This window comes from Sinohyriopsis cumingii, chromosome 1 (genome assembly GCF_028554795.1).
Source record: "Sinohyriopsis cumingii isolate HCF-2022 chromosome 1, ASM2855479v2, whole genome shotgun sequence".
NCBI lineage: Eukaryota > Metazoa > Mollusca > Bivalvia > Unionida > Unionidae > Sinohyriopsis > Sinohyriopsis cumingii.
This window is the reverse complement of record NC_142961.1, coordinates 70,441,387-70,461,113: the sequence shown is the minus strand read 5'-3', so window position 1 is coordinate 70,461,113 and position 19,727 is coordinate 70,441,387. Positions and strand designations below refer to the sequence as shown.

Sequence of the window (19,727 nt, the reverse complement as noted above, 5' to 3'; positions counted from 1 at the left end):
ATATTTCTTGCTTTGCATCCATTTCTCCCTGATGAGCATTCACTTCTTCTCCCTGTCCTGTCCAAAAGGAGATGTCACTTCTCCCTAAAATTCAAGTCTAGCTTGACCCCTGATCCAATCAAGGCAATAGTCACCTATCCTACTGTTTTTCCAAGCATGGCCAAGAATCTAAATATTGTTTTTTTTTTTCAAATTTCTGCGCCAATTATTTGTAGTTTTTAAATGACTCAATGTCTCTTATGCCTTCAATGTATTTTTCTTTGCTGAATGACACTACCAGATTGAACTTGTAATGTAAGAGCACAAGCTTGATCATGTGGGATGTTTGCATGAACCATAAAGGTAGATGAAAGCATCTGTATATTTAAGATGGTTCCCTGATGAATTCTACTGAGTCTAATTTGAAAACCCTGAGCCAGACAAAACCTGACAGGCACATATCCAGATTTTACTAAAACTATTATATTTTCATAATTTTGCAAGTGTTCCACAAGTAATTAACTTGAGGTTTGTTTCAGTAATCCCTACAGTGAAATCGTGGGTGTCTACATATATGCATCCTTACCCCAAGCCATCCACAAAATTTGGTCCAGGTATGTGATATAAAACTAATACTAATGTGCATAAACCATTTTTCTTCTTTTCCATCAGTGACCTTTACCTCTGACCCCAAATCGATTAGATGTTTCTTTAACTAAAGTGCATGCCATCCACAAAGTATGGCAAATGCAGATTATGCAGAACAGAGATACTGTGTGCAAACAAATCTGGTAACAGACAGATTGGTGGAGAACATCACACAGGCATATAAAACTGAAATTTTTACATAAGGGTCCAAGAAGGCAAAGATTACTTAAAACTTTATAGAATGGTGTGCTATTTTTACTTGAATATAAATTCCCATGCAACATTTATGACATGGGAAAATGTGAACAAAAATGGATTTAGTTATTTAAATTATTATTCACTATAATTACAAAGTGCTCAATAATATTCTATGACTAAAACATTCATATGGAAATATAATGAATTCAGTCAAGGACACTGTGGATTATACTGTCATATATCAAAAGACTTAACACATCACCACAAACCAGGCAATGGCACATTAGCATATTCAAGACTACATACATATCAACAGGTAGTAATTTGGAATACCAAGAGAATTCAATTGGAACTTGTACATTTGGAATTGTGATAAAACTTTTAAGACTACTTACAACTTAATTCACAATTAAGCAAGTTCTTTTGCACTTTGTATTCTAGGGAAATAAATTATTTTTTTGAACTTTTACAAAACTTGTTGGTTTTTGCCCTTTTATGTTAATTAGTTTAAGACCAACGAGTCACAACATTTTACAAAAATGATTATCAAGAATTACAAAACACAACCTTGATTAACTCTTCCAAAATAAATATGAAGTACTACAATGTAAAAGATAATGGTAAAAATGTTAAAATTCTGTAAACATATTATACGGAAATTAAACAATCATATGGCTAAAGTCCTTAAAAGTGAGTCAAAATTTTTTTATATAAACTGCATTTCTTCAAAATTTCTCAGAATTTTTCTAGTGGTACATTCTCAGTTTCTTAACTGAATACAGATATAAAAAAACTTGCAGGGTATGACTGAGAAAGATGGGCAGATGGACAGAAAAACAGCACAAGTGATTAGTACAGGGCTCCTATATCTAAATGTGGAATACACAAAGCCAAACCTACATGTTCCATCACAGGGGAGATTGCTGCAGAGTTAACTGGTCTATCTGTCTTGTAGGTCTTCATGTGACGTAATGTAGCAGTGTCAAACAACTGCAAATGACAAGATTTTCATAAAAACTCAATGTTCCTTTATAGTAACATTGATTACGAGGTTACATAATTTTAAAATTTTGTATTCATGAACATCTTATCTGAGAAAAATCTGTTCATACTACAGGAAATCTGTTAAAAACAAGAAGTCCAAGTGGATCCCATATTACTCATGTGACTGACATATGCCTCAAAGTCAGATTAACTGCTATGGGAAAATAATCTGGATTGAACGCATTATGTTCAGAACGGTTCTCAATGTGACTCTAATATTTTGTCTTTTTTAAAATGGGTTTTCTTATATTTAGTTATGGCAGCAGCATTCAATGGCTATGAGACATCATTTGTGTAAAAATGAAAGGTCATCATATGAAACATGTTTCTTGCTTACATTTAGCCTGACAACATGAGAACTAGCTTATTATGTAATTATGTGAAATCACTGATACTTGCAAATTGATGAAGTTATCATATTGAGACTTCTATAATGCGAGAGCAATACCTGAAAAAATTCCATGCTTCTAGACCTACCTTTGCTGTGAAATCTTTTGAAGCTGATATTACCATGGACATATCTTTGGATGCCTGTATATCATTAATAGGTTTATTATGTTCCTTCACTGAGATCAGCTTTTCACCAGTCTGTGGACAGAATAAAATGCAGGAAATAAGCTGAGATGTTATGGGCCAAAGATTTTATATCTGTTTCATCAGCATTGTTTGAATTAATTTCAGATTGTTATCCTTATATAACACAAAGAGTCCTAGTGAACACTCTAACACATTAAAAGAATAATGACAGAAGATGTTGATATGTAAATAGAGGTCTTGCTAGTATTTTAAAACAAGGAATCCAGGATTCCTATTTTGGTAAAAATTGGAGTCCCATAAGCAAACATGGCAATCCCCTCACATAAGTATACTGGGCATACCTGAAGTGGCTAAATGTCCAGATGAGAAGATCCAGTGCTTGTTAATGAGTTTTCCAAATTTGTTACACCACTGACATATAGCTTTTGTTTGTCCATTAGAATGAGCCTGAATTTTGTCAATTCAAGGAAAGGGCTTATTCTGAACATTAAACCAGGCATCACTCACTTTCTTACACTTGGCTACACTTGGCTACACTTGCCATCCAAATTATCAGTTCAAGCAACTTTAACACTTCTGAACCTCATTACAATCCTTGTCAGTTTGCTGTTTAACCCAAAATCTGCATATGGCTTTTTTCTAAGTCTCAACCTGTCTTGATTTTTAGATCACATGCACTACTTATTTAGCTACACTAGGAAACAAACACAATAATGAAAACTAATGTTGTTAATCTGATGTACTCTTATAATGACCACACATACATCTCTGGGTCTTTGTGCCACTGAATTCAGTCATCATAAATAACAGCAAATTTTTGCACCACTTGGCAGCTAGTCGAAGTTTTTATAAGTTAGACATGTACTATATAATAATATTACTACATGGTACATGCATGACAGGTAAATTGCAAGCAACAATACCAGTCCATGTGCACATTCGCAACTGTAAAATTCGCAGCACAATACTGTGCAACAAGCATAATGTACATTGATGTTTGATGGCTGAATGCTAGGCCAAATTTTGGTGTACTCCAATCTATACTTCCCGTTTTGTGGAATACAAATCTTTTTCCTTGGAGGTGAAAACATGTTAGCTGCAGCGTAGCTTAATTACGAAATGGTATTAATCAAGAAGATGAAACATTGAATGGTGAATGATTAACGATGTCGGTGCATGAGTGGAAAACTGTTACTAAAGCAAATTATGTTACATGCTAATCTTTCAATATCTGAAAAATTCCAACACTCGAAAAAGCCTCATTCATGTAGTGTTTGTTTAAAAAAAAGTTACAAATGCTATGAGTATGTACATGTGCCATTAAAAAAAAATCAGTTGGGCCCCAGTTTTCTTCATGAGTATTTATAAAACTTCTGTTCTAAATATATATTTATTTACTTTACAATGCTTGCTATAGGGCATACTGTAACAATGGGTATAGTTCTACTATCATCATGACTAGCAATATAGGAACGTTATGGGTATCAGTGATTACTGCTGCTATTTTGACAAGCCATAACAGAATAAAATTTATTTTATTCCTGATTTAAGCAGATTTATATTTCAGGAATTTTCTGCATGCAGCGTGAATCACTATCAAGAGTCATGAAATTCACTCCAAAATCAGGAGGGTTGGCAGGTCTGCCTGCATGTGGTTTCTATTACCTGCATTTACACTGGTGACAATATGCCATAATTGGTTTTTGCTATCAGTTCAAAAACTGCAGACGAATCACATGAGCAAGCTTTTAGGATGCAAATAGATATTCATTTACAACTGTCTTGATACACTTACAAATGGAATTAATTACTTTATTAACTGATTTAAGACAAACACACTGGACTTTGACAGCTATAAATGTACAATCAGTCTGAAAATTTTCCATGTTTTATGTGCTATCTTCAAAATAAATTTGAATGTTTCGCATAAACTGTCTGTCAGTTATCATGTCAGGTATCATAAAAAGAACCAATAGAGCAATTAAGAAACAGATGAAATGAGCAAATTATTTCTGCATTATCATTTTACACTTACTACGAGTATCGATGAGAAAAGATAAAAGTGGTCATGAGTGCATTTCATTTTAAAGCATGTTTTATAGCCCAGTGGGTGTTCAAGTATCATCACAGCATTGGTGTTTTTTCACATGCTTTTGTTTTTTCTTACTGCAAGCCATTTGTTGTTAATATATCTCTGCTGAAATAGTATTCCCCCCATTTTATCTCACGATAAAAAGCTTGCTTCTTTGCATAATTTTTTCTTTTTTTCCTTTTTTTCATTTCCACAGTACAACTATTTTATCTATAACAGAGCTGCACAACCTTTTTCGGCCAAGGGCCAGGTAGCATTATCTAAGACCACTTGAGGGCCACAAACACTGAAGTGAAATTCACGCCATAATTGCAAGGGTGGGTAGGTCTGTTTTTGTTTAGTTCATTATGAAAACTGCTTTAAACTCCAGTAAGTGAGGACAGCAGATGATAACTAGTTTTTGCAGTACTTACATATATTGAGTTTCAATGAAGATACATAATTATATTTATCAATTCTTTGTGTACATTGTCTGTTATTAAATTATGACATTACCATGTTTACTCCTTATTTGCCTTTCTCCCACCCCCAATATTTTACAACATAACAAAATCTATGATTTAAGGTACATATAACTTGACAAGTGATTTAAATTTGGGAACAAGTGAATTTTCTCCAACCACTTGTCTTTTATGTTAGGTTTCCAATGAGCTGAACTTTCAACAGATACTATATTCTCAGGTTTGTAAGAGTTCACTTTATTCCACTGCATGATGATGTCTAGTAAACTAAGTACATGTATTTTCAATGACAGATTATATATTACATATTCATGGAGTTCTTCAGGTTACTTACAGAACTGACTGAGTGTGAACCACGATTTGTACAAACCTTTACATCAAAGTGACATATCTCTCCATTCTCATGCCCTGTGATAATGTATTCCTCATAAGGTCCCCAGATTGCTGCTGTTATCTTTGAAGATTCACTAGGTATCACCATAGCAGGACTTTGGCTGGCTGTGAAGAAACAAAACATGAAATGTTTTCACATAACAACAATGCACTGACTCCCCACTTTGGCAAAGTGTTGCAGTCACCAATACATATTCATAAAATTGACCAACTCTATTGCCAATAGTGCAAGGAAACTGAATTAAATGCAAAACCTGACTTTAGTCACTGACACACAAAATATAGATGAGTGAGAATCTTTAACAGGAGTGTTATATATACCATGCGGTATCCAAAGTTTTGTGACCTTGTATGTTAAAATAGCCCAAATGCAAAATACACCATAAAGATGGGATGGGTAGAAAGACAGAAGGATGAAAGGTGTATGACAAAAGGCCCCTCTATATTTCTGGTGTAGCATACAAATCCTGAATGTACAACTATGGCAAAGACATTCTTTGTCCTCAGTAATAGCCTGTGTTCTATATGGCTGAACACTTGCTAAACTGTGAAAAACACAGAAGCAGATTTGCCAGTACATAATGTGATTACAGACCCAAATGAAAGCCTTTTGCCTAAACACTGCAGATCTCGGTCTATGTTGTTTTCCTACATAATGCCATCGTAGGTTGGCTGTGAAGAAATAACAAATCATGAAATGTTTTCACATAACAACAATGCACTGATTCCTCACTTTGCTGAATATGCTATTTGCATGTAATGCTATGGAAGATGTACAACTCACCAAATCATTCACAACACAAACAAATTGGAATTCTACTCAGAAAAAGCCAACCAAGTTAATGATAGAGACCCTATGTTGGACCCTTGACATCAGTTATGGGGACACTCTAAAGCCAGTTTAGACCTCCAAAATGTATGCATATATTACCATTCACAGGTTTTCCTGACATTCTTGGACCTTGTTTCCAGGGACTGCCTCTTCCAGGACCACATCACAACTGTGCAGTTTGTTAGGAGTAATCAGTAGAACAAACAACATAGACCATAATCTGCAGGCACATTATGCTGTGGCAGGTCAGGGTCTATGTTATTTGCAGTCTGACTCGACTTATAAGCAAGTACATATGGTATCTTTACAACATTCCCCACCAAAGCATGGTCTTATCACTGAAGCTATCTACAATGTTTGAAAGGGGGGAGGGGTATTGACAGGAGTTACTGTAAAAGAACTAATTAACTCTCTTCATGGCTTACCTAACTTTCCATGGTAACATTTCTGAAGAATAAACCAATTTCTGAAATAGGTTTCATTAATGATACATACTTAACCATAACATGCTACTCCCTCCCAAGCTCTCCCAGTAGTTATTTCATTTGAGGAGCATGTACTGCTGTTCTAAAAGTAACTGAGGATTTACAAGATTTGACACAGTCCCTCTATCCATATCCAAGAAGAGACCAATGGTAAGTAAACAACATTTTAGCACTTTTTTGCCTAAAACATGTTAAAACATACAATTAACATCTTTGCTTCAGCTGGAATGACTGGATATGAAAAGCTGTAGATGTTCTTACATATTATGACTGAGTATGAATCAATGAAGAAACATAATCTTTGAAATTAACAGTACTTACACACTTGTGTTGAGTCTCTGACATCATAGATGTGAATTTCACAAGGCTGGCCCATAGTTTTGTCTGTGGTGTACATCAACGTCCTCCCACTGTATGAAAAACCACATGACCTAACAGCTGTCCGTGTTTCAAGGACTGCTAGTTCTTTACCTGTAGTGGATACAAATTAGTGATCATATACATTTATATTTTTTTTTAATTCCAATATTTTCTTTTTAATAAAAAGAATGTAAGGACATCAAAGAAACTGTATCTTATATTGACTACATTGATCTCTACAATGAATATGAATTGCACTGAAGCAGTGAAAACTTTTGTTAACAAATATATGTAATCAAATAATCACACCATGCAGACAGTCTAAATGACTTGAATTTTCAAAGTCTTTTGAAAATAATTAGCAGTATTCATTGACATCTATAATGTGAAAAGACAATATAATAGTCATAAATAATAAGATTACTCTGGCCTTAAACACTCCTGTATCGTTTATGTTTGGCTTTTAGCATGCAGTATTGTTATATCTGCAAATCAAGTCATGTCTTTGCCCCACCCCCATTCCACCAATGATTACCCATTATCAGCAAGTGCACATACACTTCCTGTAGCAGATATTCAAAGATCTGACACTTCTATTGGGGAGTACAAAGGTGGCACTGGTTAAGAAACTCACACGAGTAGCACATGGGATAACAATATCCTATATAATCATTGTAGAGAATGTGAACTTCCAATTGAGAAATGATTTAGTCTTATGACACATGATGTTTAAAACCAGAATCTTCAAACTGCAGCTATGAACTGTTAGCAAGATCAATTTTTACAAGTTTTATGTATTTATACTCCAATGGAATATACATGATACTTCATTAGGTATCCCTCATAGTTTTCACATATGATGGTTTTGATTTCTATAAAACAAAGCTCATGTGTACAGGATCATCACATCTTTGTGAAGAAGGCACTAAATGACTTATATTAACAGTAATTATTTATTATGACTGTATAAAGATTTGCATGTGTGCTTCAGTAAGTTGTGTACCCTTTCATAGTCCCAGTGGTAACGTAAGTATTTTCCACCATTTTCTGGTTCTGGTTTTAATATTTTCTGTGAATTTTTCCCTTTCAGAGCTTCTTATATCGCAATGGCAGAAACCCTAGAGAACTTGATAGTGTCAGAAAGGGGCCATATAGCCCTTAACAGTGGACACTGAGCATTCTCTCTCCAGAAAGAGGAAGAAAAGTAAGTCTGCAACAGCTTTTAAAGGGGACAGCCAAGATCCGCATGTTACCTACTGCCCCCAATTACTGAAGATTCTCCAGTTTGCATACTAAACCCTCGAGGTATATTGCATCCTGGCCTAGAAAATAGAATTGGCAACCTTACTCAGACAACTAATGCATTTGTCAATGAATCCGACAAATTCAGGACTTAATTAAGCCTCATGACAGTTTGGACCTCATAAAACCTGTGCATTGCTAATACTCTACTAGGCAAGGCCACTTTAAAAATAAATAATGAAATAAAAATAAATAAATGAGAGCTCTGTTTGACAGTCTACACTCTATCCCAATATGGAAATGCCATGTATGCTCGAGGAAAAGAACCATGCTAATCTTTGCGCTAATTATAAGAACAGATTAGGGACATGAGACTTTGTTCTATCAGTTGATTAAGACATCAGAGAAAAGGTTAGGGAAAATCTGAATTCCAGTATGTTCCTTTCTACTTTTCCAGATGGAAGTATTAATACTATTATATCAGAGAAAGAAATAGTGCATACAAGATACCTTGACAAAAAAATAACTATAAAAATAAGCCCTTTGATTACATGTTTCTTTTGTTTTTAATATGGATTAAAATGCATCGATATCGAAAACATGAAAATTTAAATTTTGGGACAAGTGAAAATGTAGGTGAGTCAAGTAAATTTTCTGAAACCATTTGATAAGTGGTAGAAATAAATTTTAACAGCTCAGATGAACCAAGATGATATATTCCTTTAATAACAAACCATACCTGTTTCACAATCCCATAATCGGCATGTGTTGTCAGCACTTCCTGACAAAACTTGAGTGGTATCCCCTAATTTCAGTGTTAAGGGTAACATGATATGACAATGTAAACATCTTTGACTAAAAATTAAAAATGTCTCCAATAAAATTCTGTCCTGTAAGTGTTGGATAATGTAACAGGATCATAGCTACTACCCTCTACTGGCTTATCCTACATAGATGTGTGCTGTGTTACAACTCTATGGTCATTAAGTAACAGAACGAAGCAAATGCCAAGAAGCTTAGTAAAATTCAACACAATTTATTTCCCTAGAACACAAAGTGAAGATTTAACGAGAAACCCACAGTAATGTGAATTAAATCCTGATTACTCATATATGTTCTATCACAAGTTAAAAAGTTTATAATGTTCTGAATGAATTCCAATATGGAATGTGCTGATGTGCCAACAGTCTTGAATGTGCTGATATACCAAAAGTCCTGATGACCACAATATAATCCAAAATGTCTTAAAATTAATTCACAACAATCCTAAAGTAGTTTCATTTAGTCCAAAAATTCAATAAGCACTTTGTAATTCCAATGAATAATTGAAATAAAAGATTCCTCTCAAATTACATCTGTTCATGGTAAATGATTCCACAGACTGAACTTAAATCAGGAAATGAAAAACTGTTTTTTAAAAACTCTTCATATAGAAACTGTCACGTGACCTATAACACAACAGAATGTTATGGAAAACTAATTACATCAAATGGAAAAATTTCACAAAGATCTAAATTTAAATTCAAGCAAACATCTTTGAAAAGATGACAAAAGTGGCTGAAATCCAATAATAATTCATGAATTTACTTTATATAAATAAAGTGGATGAGTTTGACAAACAAGGGCTAAAAATGACTGATGATGCAGAATGCTAACAAATATCTCAAAACTTTAGCAATATCCAGCAGCAACCCAAATTTGATATGAATGACTTACTGACCATTGGATTTATTGTGCAGGAATTTAAAAAAACGGGGTTTGATATCTCTCTTAAATGATGTAGAATGCTGACAATCAAACTCAGCTATGGTTTCATCAATATCAAGTCGCATACCAAATATGGATGAATTCAATAATACACAAGTTATTGTGTGGAAGAGACTCTGGACTGGTCTTACACACAGGAGCTATAACAATGCAAAACAATGACCGGTTTCTGACGATCGAACTCATCCAAAATTCAAATATCAAGTAGCATCCAAATCTGGCTGAAATCCCATAGTAATTGATAGATTTATTGTGCAGAAAAATTGGTGGGTGTGAAAATCAGGGACTGTAACTGCCAAACAATGACACAGAAGGCTGTCAACTGAAGTCAACCAAAGCGCTATCATTGGCAAAGTGCCATATCTAATCTGGTTGAAATCGTGCAGAAAACAAAAGGGGTCAGTCTGAAAATCTGGGGCTACAGTAGTGACAATTGAACTAAACCAAGTCTTATAAATATCAAGTGGCAGAGCAAAGTTAGATGAAATCCAAGTGAGTTCTTGTGCAAAACAAAAATGGGTGGGTTTGATAATCTGAGGTTACAGCTCTGCAATCAATTGCGTACAGCAATTAGAGCTGAAATCTTATCAAAATCAAGCTTCATATCAAATTTGGTTGAAATAATTAAGGGAGTTTTTGTGCAGAAACTCTGCTAATGATGATGCAGAATGCTAATGATCAAACTTGACCTCAAATTCTCATCAATAACAAATCGGGACAAAATTAAAAAATTAAGTTACTGTGGAGAAACAAAAGTGGGAAGGATGGAGAAGGACTGATGCCTCTCACTGCCCCTAACTAAAAGCTGGGAAGGAAAGACATTTTATCGCTTCACTGTTGCAGTGATAGCTTTACATTGTGCTTTATGTTCTGTTACAAGGGCTACCCACAGCTTTAGTTATGTCAACTAGATATGGTGTTTGGCAAATGAACATGTACAAGCTTATGTACAAAACTATGATTAATGACAGTATCAGCTCAAAAGAACTCCAGTCACTCATTCTTGGGAGTCAGTTTTCAGCATCTATTTATGCTAGGCCTTCAGTTATAGCAGAATAAAGTTGCAAAATTTCATCTACAAAATCCTAAACACAGCTCTAAAACATAACTGAAGTATTAGATATGAAAGGATACAGCTGACATCAATACACCAGACTGCTCCATTGTGCCCCCTATAGCTGCCTAATCTTTCCCCATTAATGGAGTACCATACATTGGGCTGGGAATCCTTGGCGCAGGTGAATATCAGATCTCCTTCTAGGTTGTACTTAATCTGTGTTATGGAGCGCTCATGGCCATGCAACATAATCGGCTTCTGTAAAAGAAGATCAATCATCTGTACATGTGTTCATAATGAGTAAATCTTTAAGTCTGCAGCACGCATTACTACCCTCACCCCAATTACATGATGATATATATATGCAAGTGTCCCAACAAAACCACATTCCAAGATAGAGCTGGGGAGCGGGGGTAGTCTAAAAAATTGTGTTCTGAAGTCCCAAGAGGGGTCTGCGCCCTGGAGCCAAAAAAGTGATGTCATCCAATTGAGAATAAGCAAACTTTTTACATAAACCTATAGAAAATGATTGGAAATTTAAATCTGAATAAAAGAAAATAGCTTCTGTTTTTTTAAAACATTTCACACTTACAAAGAAAGAAATAGTTGACAGACTGTCAAATATCATCATCATACAAATATGGGCAACACTCATTTAATGAAAACCACACAAACATTAAATAAAAACCAACATCACGTCTTTAAAATCCACAGGATGGCAAAATATATGCTTAGATGCATTCTTTGGTAGTCTCAGGAATTCAGTAGGGGGTTTGAAAGTAATGCAGTTGTCATTAGTGTTCTTCTATCCAGTCACAAAAGACTGAATAGTACTGTTATTCGAACTTCCCTGCTGGATTCTCTGAGCAATTCTTGGTCATAACACAGTTATCTTGATGATCATAATACATGTATTAGTATTGTCAGAACAGTATCTGAAGCTTGTCTTTATAGGAAATGAAAAAATATTGCATTTGGGACTCACCACTTCATTAGGGAAAATGTGGGAGGTGACAATATTTTCAAGTTTAATGGAAGCTTTACAGGTAACATAGCAGTTAATAAATGCCTAGGTCCAGTTTGGGTATTAATGCTTTATCAACACAAATCAACTCTGCAAACAAAATGGTCTGATTATTACTGACTTTCAATCAATCTATTTCAGGGCTAAAATCATCCCAAAAAGTTTGTAATAATTAACAGTAATTTAACAACACTACAATAACAAATAATAATTAAAAAAAATAATCTGAATGTTCAATTTAGGATGTTGGATATGTTACATACAGTTGGTGCTGCCGTTTTGACAGACATTCTGCAATCTAGAACAACCTATGTCGATGCTGTTGTGCAGTTTGCACAAAGAATTCAAAACCCTTACAACCTTGCCTCTGTTATTCACAAACATGAAGCTGGTTTTTTCTTGTGTTGCTGATGGCATATTGCTTCCTGAATCACCTTCAAAAATGAAGCCCATTTGCACACTGTTCTGACAACAGAAATAATAATGATTTGCATCACTTGAATCAGGTAAAATGTAACTTCAAAAAAACATTTCCACCATTCACATACTTGCCAATAATCTTTAATACAGATGGCTTAAACATTCTCATGCACAAAAGGATGCGTAATACCTTTTCTTCTATATGCATCTAGCACCAATTTGACTTAAAATGAATTGGGTTGTTTGACTCTGTGAACTTTACCAATGCAAATCAACAAAATGGGTTTCCTGACAGCAGTTTTCATAGGACTTAACACAGCACCATGGCTATTGTCAGTCCATTTTAGTAAGACACGAAATGGTGGTTTTTTTATACCGCTACATGTCATTGGTATACAATTAAGTGGTGGTTTTTCCCCCAAAAGATTACTGAAAATCGTGTTTTTCAAAACATGACCATTTTTGGGGAGTAAAAAATCATGCCTTTTGCATGACACGTGTTAAGGCAGGTATGTACCACCATAATACACAACCAGAGGTGCCAACCCATCAGCATGCATGGTTTCCTAACATAAATGTTCTGGATCTGAGCAACTCTTGTGGAATGGCCACCATTTCAATAAAGACTTCCACAATGACTTTTTATGTATATTTTCACATTGCATGTAATATTTTAGCAGAATCTATTCATGTGAAATAATTTCTCCACAACGAATTTTTATATAGAATAAGTGGGTCGGTATATAATTTTAGCATGGAAACAAGACTTAACTGCAACATGATTAAATTAGTATGTATGTCTGATTGTTAAAGTAAGTTATTAACTTATTGTTTATAATCTATAAAAAAAATATTCACATACCCTCCCATTTTTAGAAACAAAAAGCATCAAGGATATAAAAAAAGTGCACAAAACTTAGTCATTTAATTCACTGATATATAACCTGTCATCGTGTGGTCCCAAATGCTGTCAACCTGGCATTTGGAATAAAGCAGGAATTTCTTTAGAAATATGATCACCATGTTTGCATGGGTGGGTCTATGTTTTCAAGCAACAAATGTAATGTAGTTCACTATCTTTGATAATCTCAATTCGTACATTCTGGAGTTACAGCTCATGTATGCAACAGGGTAAACTTTTTATTTTTTTCAATTTATATTTAAAATATTAAAAACAGCCATTGCAAATTGGATGCAGACGACAGTTTTTGCTGAAATAAACTATTTTAGATACAACAAAATGGCAGTGAGCAGTCTGCTTGTTTAAAAAGAGTTTCTGTTTAGTGTGAAACATGAATAAGTTGACAGTGTTTACGACCTGGCAGCAATCTGGCTAGAAAATAAATTAGACACTGATGAATGAAATGTTTAAGTTTTGTGCATTTTTTATATCCTTGATGCATTTCGTTTTTTAAATTAGTAAACGGGTACAAATGGGCTGGTGCAAAAATGATTGCTATTAATGTTTTTATTATATAAATGCCAAATGAGGACTCCCCACCAATCATCTGGGTCAAATGTAGGACTAGACATCTTTATGACCATGTGTCTAAACATACCAACAGTACAATAAAAAATAAGCAGATTTTGCAAGTGGTCAGATTTTGACTTGATCCAGTTAGTCACCCTACGCTAACTGGATGAAGGGTTATTGGAGTTAGTACAATAAAATTAGCACTGAATAGTCCAGAGAAGCAATGGGGGCCAATTACTATTTTAATCAATTTCAAATGAAACTGATTACAGTGTAAGCTGCAATTGTAATCACCGATTTTGGAAACTCTATGATCGTAATCGTCCTTCATTTGCAGTGTAATTGCAAACTGCATAGTGTAATTGCAATTAAAAAAAAAAATCACTAATTATATTATTAAGAATTATAAGAATAATCAAAGTTTCCATAAACAAAAGAAAAACTGAAGATTGACTATTACAATAAGGAATGGGTAATTTTATGTGCAGGGATTGTCATGGGCTTCGCAAATGTCGCAAACTGCTATTTTTTCCCCCTTATTGGTGACAAAATATACTATCTGGTGATTTTTTTTGGCTGTTTAATTTGTACATACAATCATGGATACACAATGCTCTTGAATCTGTTACATAAATAATTTGTTCAAATTGACAAACCCATCTTTACAGTGCATTATTACATCATAATCTACTTATGTTGACATCTGGTCTGAGTATTGTATGCTGTGATACACTCAGTCATGCTATTGGACTATACCTACAATCGACCGACCTCTAAGGGCATGAACAGAAACAGCTACAATTAATTGAACAACGACTAATCCTTCTGTCGTTTTTTTTTTAAATATACCAATAAAATAGTTTTCCTGAAACTTCAGAGAAAACTGATTACCTTTCATCTTTTACATTGCCACCAATCCGTGTAATGATTGCTGTGTATAAATACAAAGCAAATGAAAATAATCTCAATCAGAATTATATACTGTCAACAGTGCAACTTTATCATTGGTAAATACAAGTTAGACTTTGTGAGTTCATCGTCTTATCCTAAGAATAAGTTAACAAAATTAACAGCATTTGGATTTAGTGCAAATTCATCAGACAACAGTCACTGAACCTGATGTTATACCTGACAGTCCAACATCATCTACATGTAGTGATGGTAGTAATGCTTCAAGTGCAATACCACACCATGATGAACACGTCAAATGTTCACAAAAATTTCTCAACAGCTGGAAACTTGGGCATCCCTGGCCAAGATATGATACAAAGTTAAAGCAGATGTTCTGTGATATATATGTGTTTGTGTGTGTGATTTGGATTTTTAACGTAGCTTTAACAATTTTTCAGTCATATCGCTATGATGTCTGCAGTGTGACAGTTTATAGTGATGCCTAGAACTGGGGCATCATGCCGCAGACATGTAGCATGAGGTCCCACCCAGTCACAGTATCCTGACAATAGGCTGACCAGTCCTAACACTGATCTCTTAATGCTGAGCGCCTAGCAAGGCAGCTGTTAGTAAAATTTTTGTAAGTCTTTGGTATGACTCGAACAGGGATCAAACCCACAACCTCACGCATCCAAGGAGGATGCTCTAACCACTAGGCCACAGGAGCGGTCTGTGATATATGTATCAAGGTACAAGTCGTCAATTCATTTACAACTGGTTGTGATATTTTGAAGGAGTGTGCTACCAAGCATGAATCCAGGCGGGGTAAGTAACATATGTTAATTTTGCTCATTGATCTTTTACTTTGCCACCAATCCATATTATGACTCCAGGGACTTCAAATATGCAACAAGAAATGGCAAAACAAACAGGGTTTTGCATAACTGAAGATAATTTGTTTCTCAAAATGCATAGTGAAAGAATTAAATTAACTTAGAGCATGGTGAATGAATTCAAATTTCCTAAAGGTCCTTTCAATTATAATAGTGCCAAGAAATATGAATATGTTCCAACCAAAAATGCCCCTTCTGTGTTGCAGTTTCAAATGTACACAAAGATTTCCAAATAGTCATTGAATAAATTTAAATAATACTGTACAGTTATTATACCATGTCATGAAAAATATAATTTTTCCAAAAACCAACTTGGGAGATTGAATCCGAAAACACGCAGATTGGGACCTACCATCGGGAAGTTTTTTGCAGCATATTTAAGCATTGTTTTCACTAAATATTCAGAGTTTTAGGGTCCAATACTTGTTAAATTATCAAAGGACATGCCGTTTCTCCCTATGGAGTGCGTTATTCCCCCCCATGTGCCCTCATTTCATATTCTGGTCAGCTGCCTAATCTGCACAATAGCTAAAGGTTAGACTCAAGCCTGTTCGACATACTTCAAAGAAACCGTCTATTCTACAGTGAGTGAAAGCACTAGCAATTGATTGAGAAATAAACAGTGCCCTTTTTTGTTATAACTAACAATGCCTAAAATGGGTGTAAATTTATGTTATCGGTTCAAATGTGGACTCAAGCTACATGTGATAACTATTTCCCACAATTTATATCCCACCATGTTTTCCTTATTGTTAACTCATATATGCATATAACACTGCTTACTAAATAACATATTTATTCTGAATTAGTATTTTGTGGGCACATATGCTCTGTGATATGTTTCTTCATTCCTTCTTTTAATTTAATGATGATAATTAATGCTTATATATATATATACAGACTATTACAGTACATAAATGCCAGGTGTTGACTCATGTAAGTTTCATCTGTAGGAATGGGGATCTTAGTTTGCTTGTTGAGAAAAAAATATACGTCATTAAGTATCAGTCTTTGGATTTAGAAAGCAATTAACTACAAGCAAAGCATGTAAAGCAAAAATAAATTTCTGAACTCCTGGTTGACGGAGATGTACTTTGTGAAACTAGCCATAAAAGGAAGGGGGTCATTTAATTCCTGAATGCATGAAATTGACATCACAGTATATGTCACTTATCTTACATTGTAAAGTACGATCATTGGGTTTTAGTATCAAAATGTCATTAACTAAAGTTCCTTACAAAACTATTATTTCAAAAATAATATATATAATATAGATTCGCTTAGTACCTGAAGTTTCTATTAAAACAATGAGAGAGAAAGAGAGATAGAGAGGGTGACTGTAGATGTCAGGAAAGTCTATATTTTACATTTGATAATGCAGTTATTTTTTCAGTGATAACAGTCACACCTATGCACTAAAGGTGATGTGGGATGCAAAGATCATGGAAGTAGTGCAAAACTGTCATGTAATGATTTATTTTGTTGTTGTTGGGTTTAACGCCATTTTTCAGCACACGCTCGGCTATGCATGGTGGCCAATATTAATGGTGGAGGAAGAACCCTGGAAAACCCTGGGAAGAACCACCGACCCACGAGAAGCTACTGACAAGCTTTCTCACATACCCACATTGGTCAAATCCTAGACTTGAACCCATGCAAACAGAGGTGAGATGGCAGTGATCCGTAACGGAGAGTGCTTTAAACCACTCGGGGCCCCGATTTATTTTGTAATATTATGGCTGCATTGTTTGTTGTCAATAAAGTAATAACTATCCAATCTTTTTCAATCTTCATTGCCTATTAGATTAATAGACTTGGAAAATATTCACTGCTTGATCTGACAAAATTTTTGAAAATTAGAGGCAAAATATTGAGGTTGGCAATTTTCTGGCAACAACTCTTAAAAGCCAGGACCATCCCTGATGTGCCCAATATACAAGCTTATTTTTATAAAAACTTAGCTCATGTTTTTCAGTAACAAATATGTATATTTGCCCAGAAAAGAAAAAAAGTGTCAAGCATCATCCCCCTGTAATCATAATCAAGGTTTCCAAATAAAATCCAACTGCAATCATAATCATCAGTTCTCAACAGTCCTACATGCAAGACCTCGATGCTGATATTTGTTTTGGGTGTCAAGGTCTTAATGCCCCCCAAAAAGCGCTGTATTCCATTGTTGTTTAACATGAGAACTACAAGTCAAATTTTTAGGAATATCTCATACCCTTGGCAGCCCATATTGGCACTTTTCTATGATTAAAGGTACAATGTTTTAGTCAGACTTTACTTACTCTGATGTCTTTTTCCTACTAAATTCAAATTCCCACACAAGCAAATGGACAAGTTCCATTGGCCTACATTAACTGGATTGCAATGGAATCAGTAAAACGGATAAGAATCTTGAACAAAACAAAGCTATCTAAACACTTTCTTTGATATTAATATATTTATATTCATTTCATTACAGAAGTATACTTCAACTTAACCCAATTTCACATTCCCAGCATCCATAACATTTCAGCCAACTGAAATGTAGGCCAACGAAACTTGAAAACATGTCCATATCTTTTAAGAGAATTTTAATTTCTTAGAAAAAAATACATCAGAGTAAGCAAAGCCTGACTAAAACATTATACTGGTAACTTTAATTTGTAGAAACGGGTCGTTATTGGCTGCCAGTTGTGTGAGATATTCCTGAACATTTGACTTTCATTGCGATGTTAGTCGACATCAAAACACGCTACAGAACGCCGTCATTTATACGATAAGACCTAGACGCCCAAAAACATAAATATCAGCGTCAAAATTTTACATGCAGGACATCAGTGCTCAAGTTAACAACCTGTAATCCTAATCGAGCACCTGTAATTGATCCCATGCCTGGTTCTGGAGTCCGATTTCGACCTCAGCCAGCTAATCAATTCGCATTAACTGGAGCAAGGACTGTTAGTGTCACTAACAATTTCCCTTTTTTTATGACAGAGACGAACGTCTCCGACTGTCTTATGAGGCAATATAATGACAATGGGGGTAGGGGGCATACTATAAAAGTCTAGCTCATCTTGTCATTATTAATACACCAAACTATTTTCGAACGTCTAAAAGTATGTCAGTAATCTACCTAAAGCAAAACAAAGACCACATAATAATGATATTATATATGTACTCCACACAAATCTTTACCATCTTGTTAAGTTGGATAACTTGCTCGCTGCAAACATGCGTACCGGATCCTGAACGTTAAAGGATTTTGACTGGTTTTTCTCACTGTACAAACATTGTCGGGTCACGATGGACCGGTACGGAAAAGGGCCGGGTTAAAAAGGGACCGGTCCAGAAAGACAGTTAACGGGTCAGAAGGGAACATGACGAAAAAGGCCCAGGTTAGAAAAGACTGGTTTATGCGATTCGATAATAATAATAATAATAATAATAATAATTATAATAATTTTACAATGTCATCATTTTTACGCCATTATTTTTTAATATGCATGAATTCACTTTTTCTTTCTCTTTCAAAAAAATTTAACCTGCAGTTTACCCTGAATCTTTTGAAAGCCCTATTAGCACTCGGTAGTCAAAGTCATTTGCCCTACCTTTTTCCAACTCTTCCTTGACACATTTTCTTTCTCGCATTAGCTACCATAGTTATTTGAGAAACTTTGTCAGGCACAATTAGAAACATGTACTGTCTCCCCAACTGTAACAAGAAAGAAAATATAACATCAAGGATCTCAATGCCGGTACCAATGGTTTTGCAGAAAATATGCATACACTTACATACAAATCATAAAATGAATAAGAACTAATTAATTGTGATTAAAATGGTTGTGAGTTCAGTCAGTTAAGTACATCTCTTAGTCATCCTAATATATTGTTGCACAGCTAAAACTATTTGTGTTTTTTTTTTCTTCTACAGTTAACATAGGG

The 19,727-nt window shown here is 34.7% G+C and overlaps 1 protein-coding gene across 1 annotated transcript in view; it reads right to left on the bottom strand.

Annotated features, from left to right (window-relative positions):
• LOC149807088 (eukaryotic translation initiation factor 3 subunit I-like) overlaps nucleotides 1–19,107 on the bottom strand; it is a 30,071-nt gene extending 10,964 nt beyond the window's left edge. Inside the window, exons 1-7 of the mRNA XM_089961760.1 lie at nucleotides 18,981–19,107; nucleotides 11,173–11,353; nucleotides 9,011–9,076; nucleotides 6,991–7,140; nucleotides 5,330–5,457; nucleotides 2,347–2,457; nucleotides 1,726–1,815 (exon numbers count right to left, since the gene is read on the bottom strand). Of these exons, the coding sequence (XP_089817886.1) occupies nucleotides 1,726–1,815; nucleotides 2,347–2,457; nucleotides 5,330–5,457; nucleotides 6,991–7,140; nucleotides 9,011–9,076; nucleotides 11,173–11,353; nucleotides 18,981–18,983 (729 nt within the window). The 5' untranslated portion in view covers nucleotides 18,984–19,107. The remainder of the gene's footprint in view (nucleotides 1–1,725; nucleotides 1,816–2,346; nucleotides 2,458–5,329; nucleotides 5,458–6,990; nucleotides 7,141–9,010; nucleotides 9,077–11,172; nucleotides 11,354–18,980) is intronic.
• Between the last annotated feature and the right edge of the window lie 620 nt (nucleotides 19,108–19,727).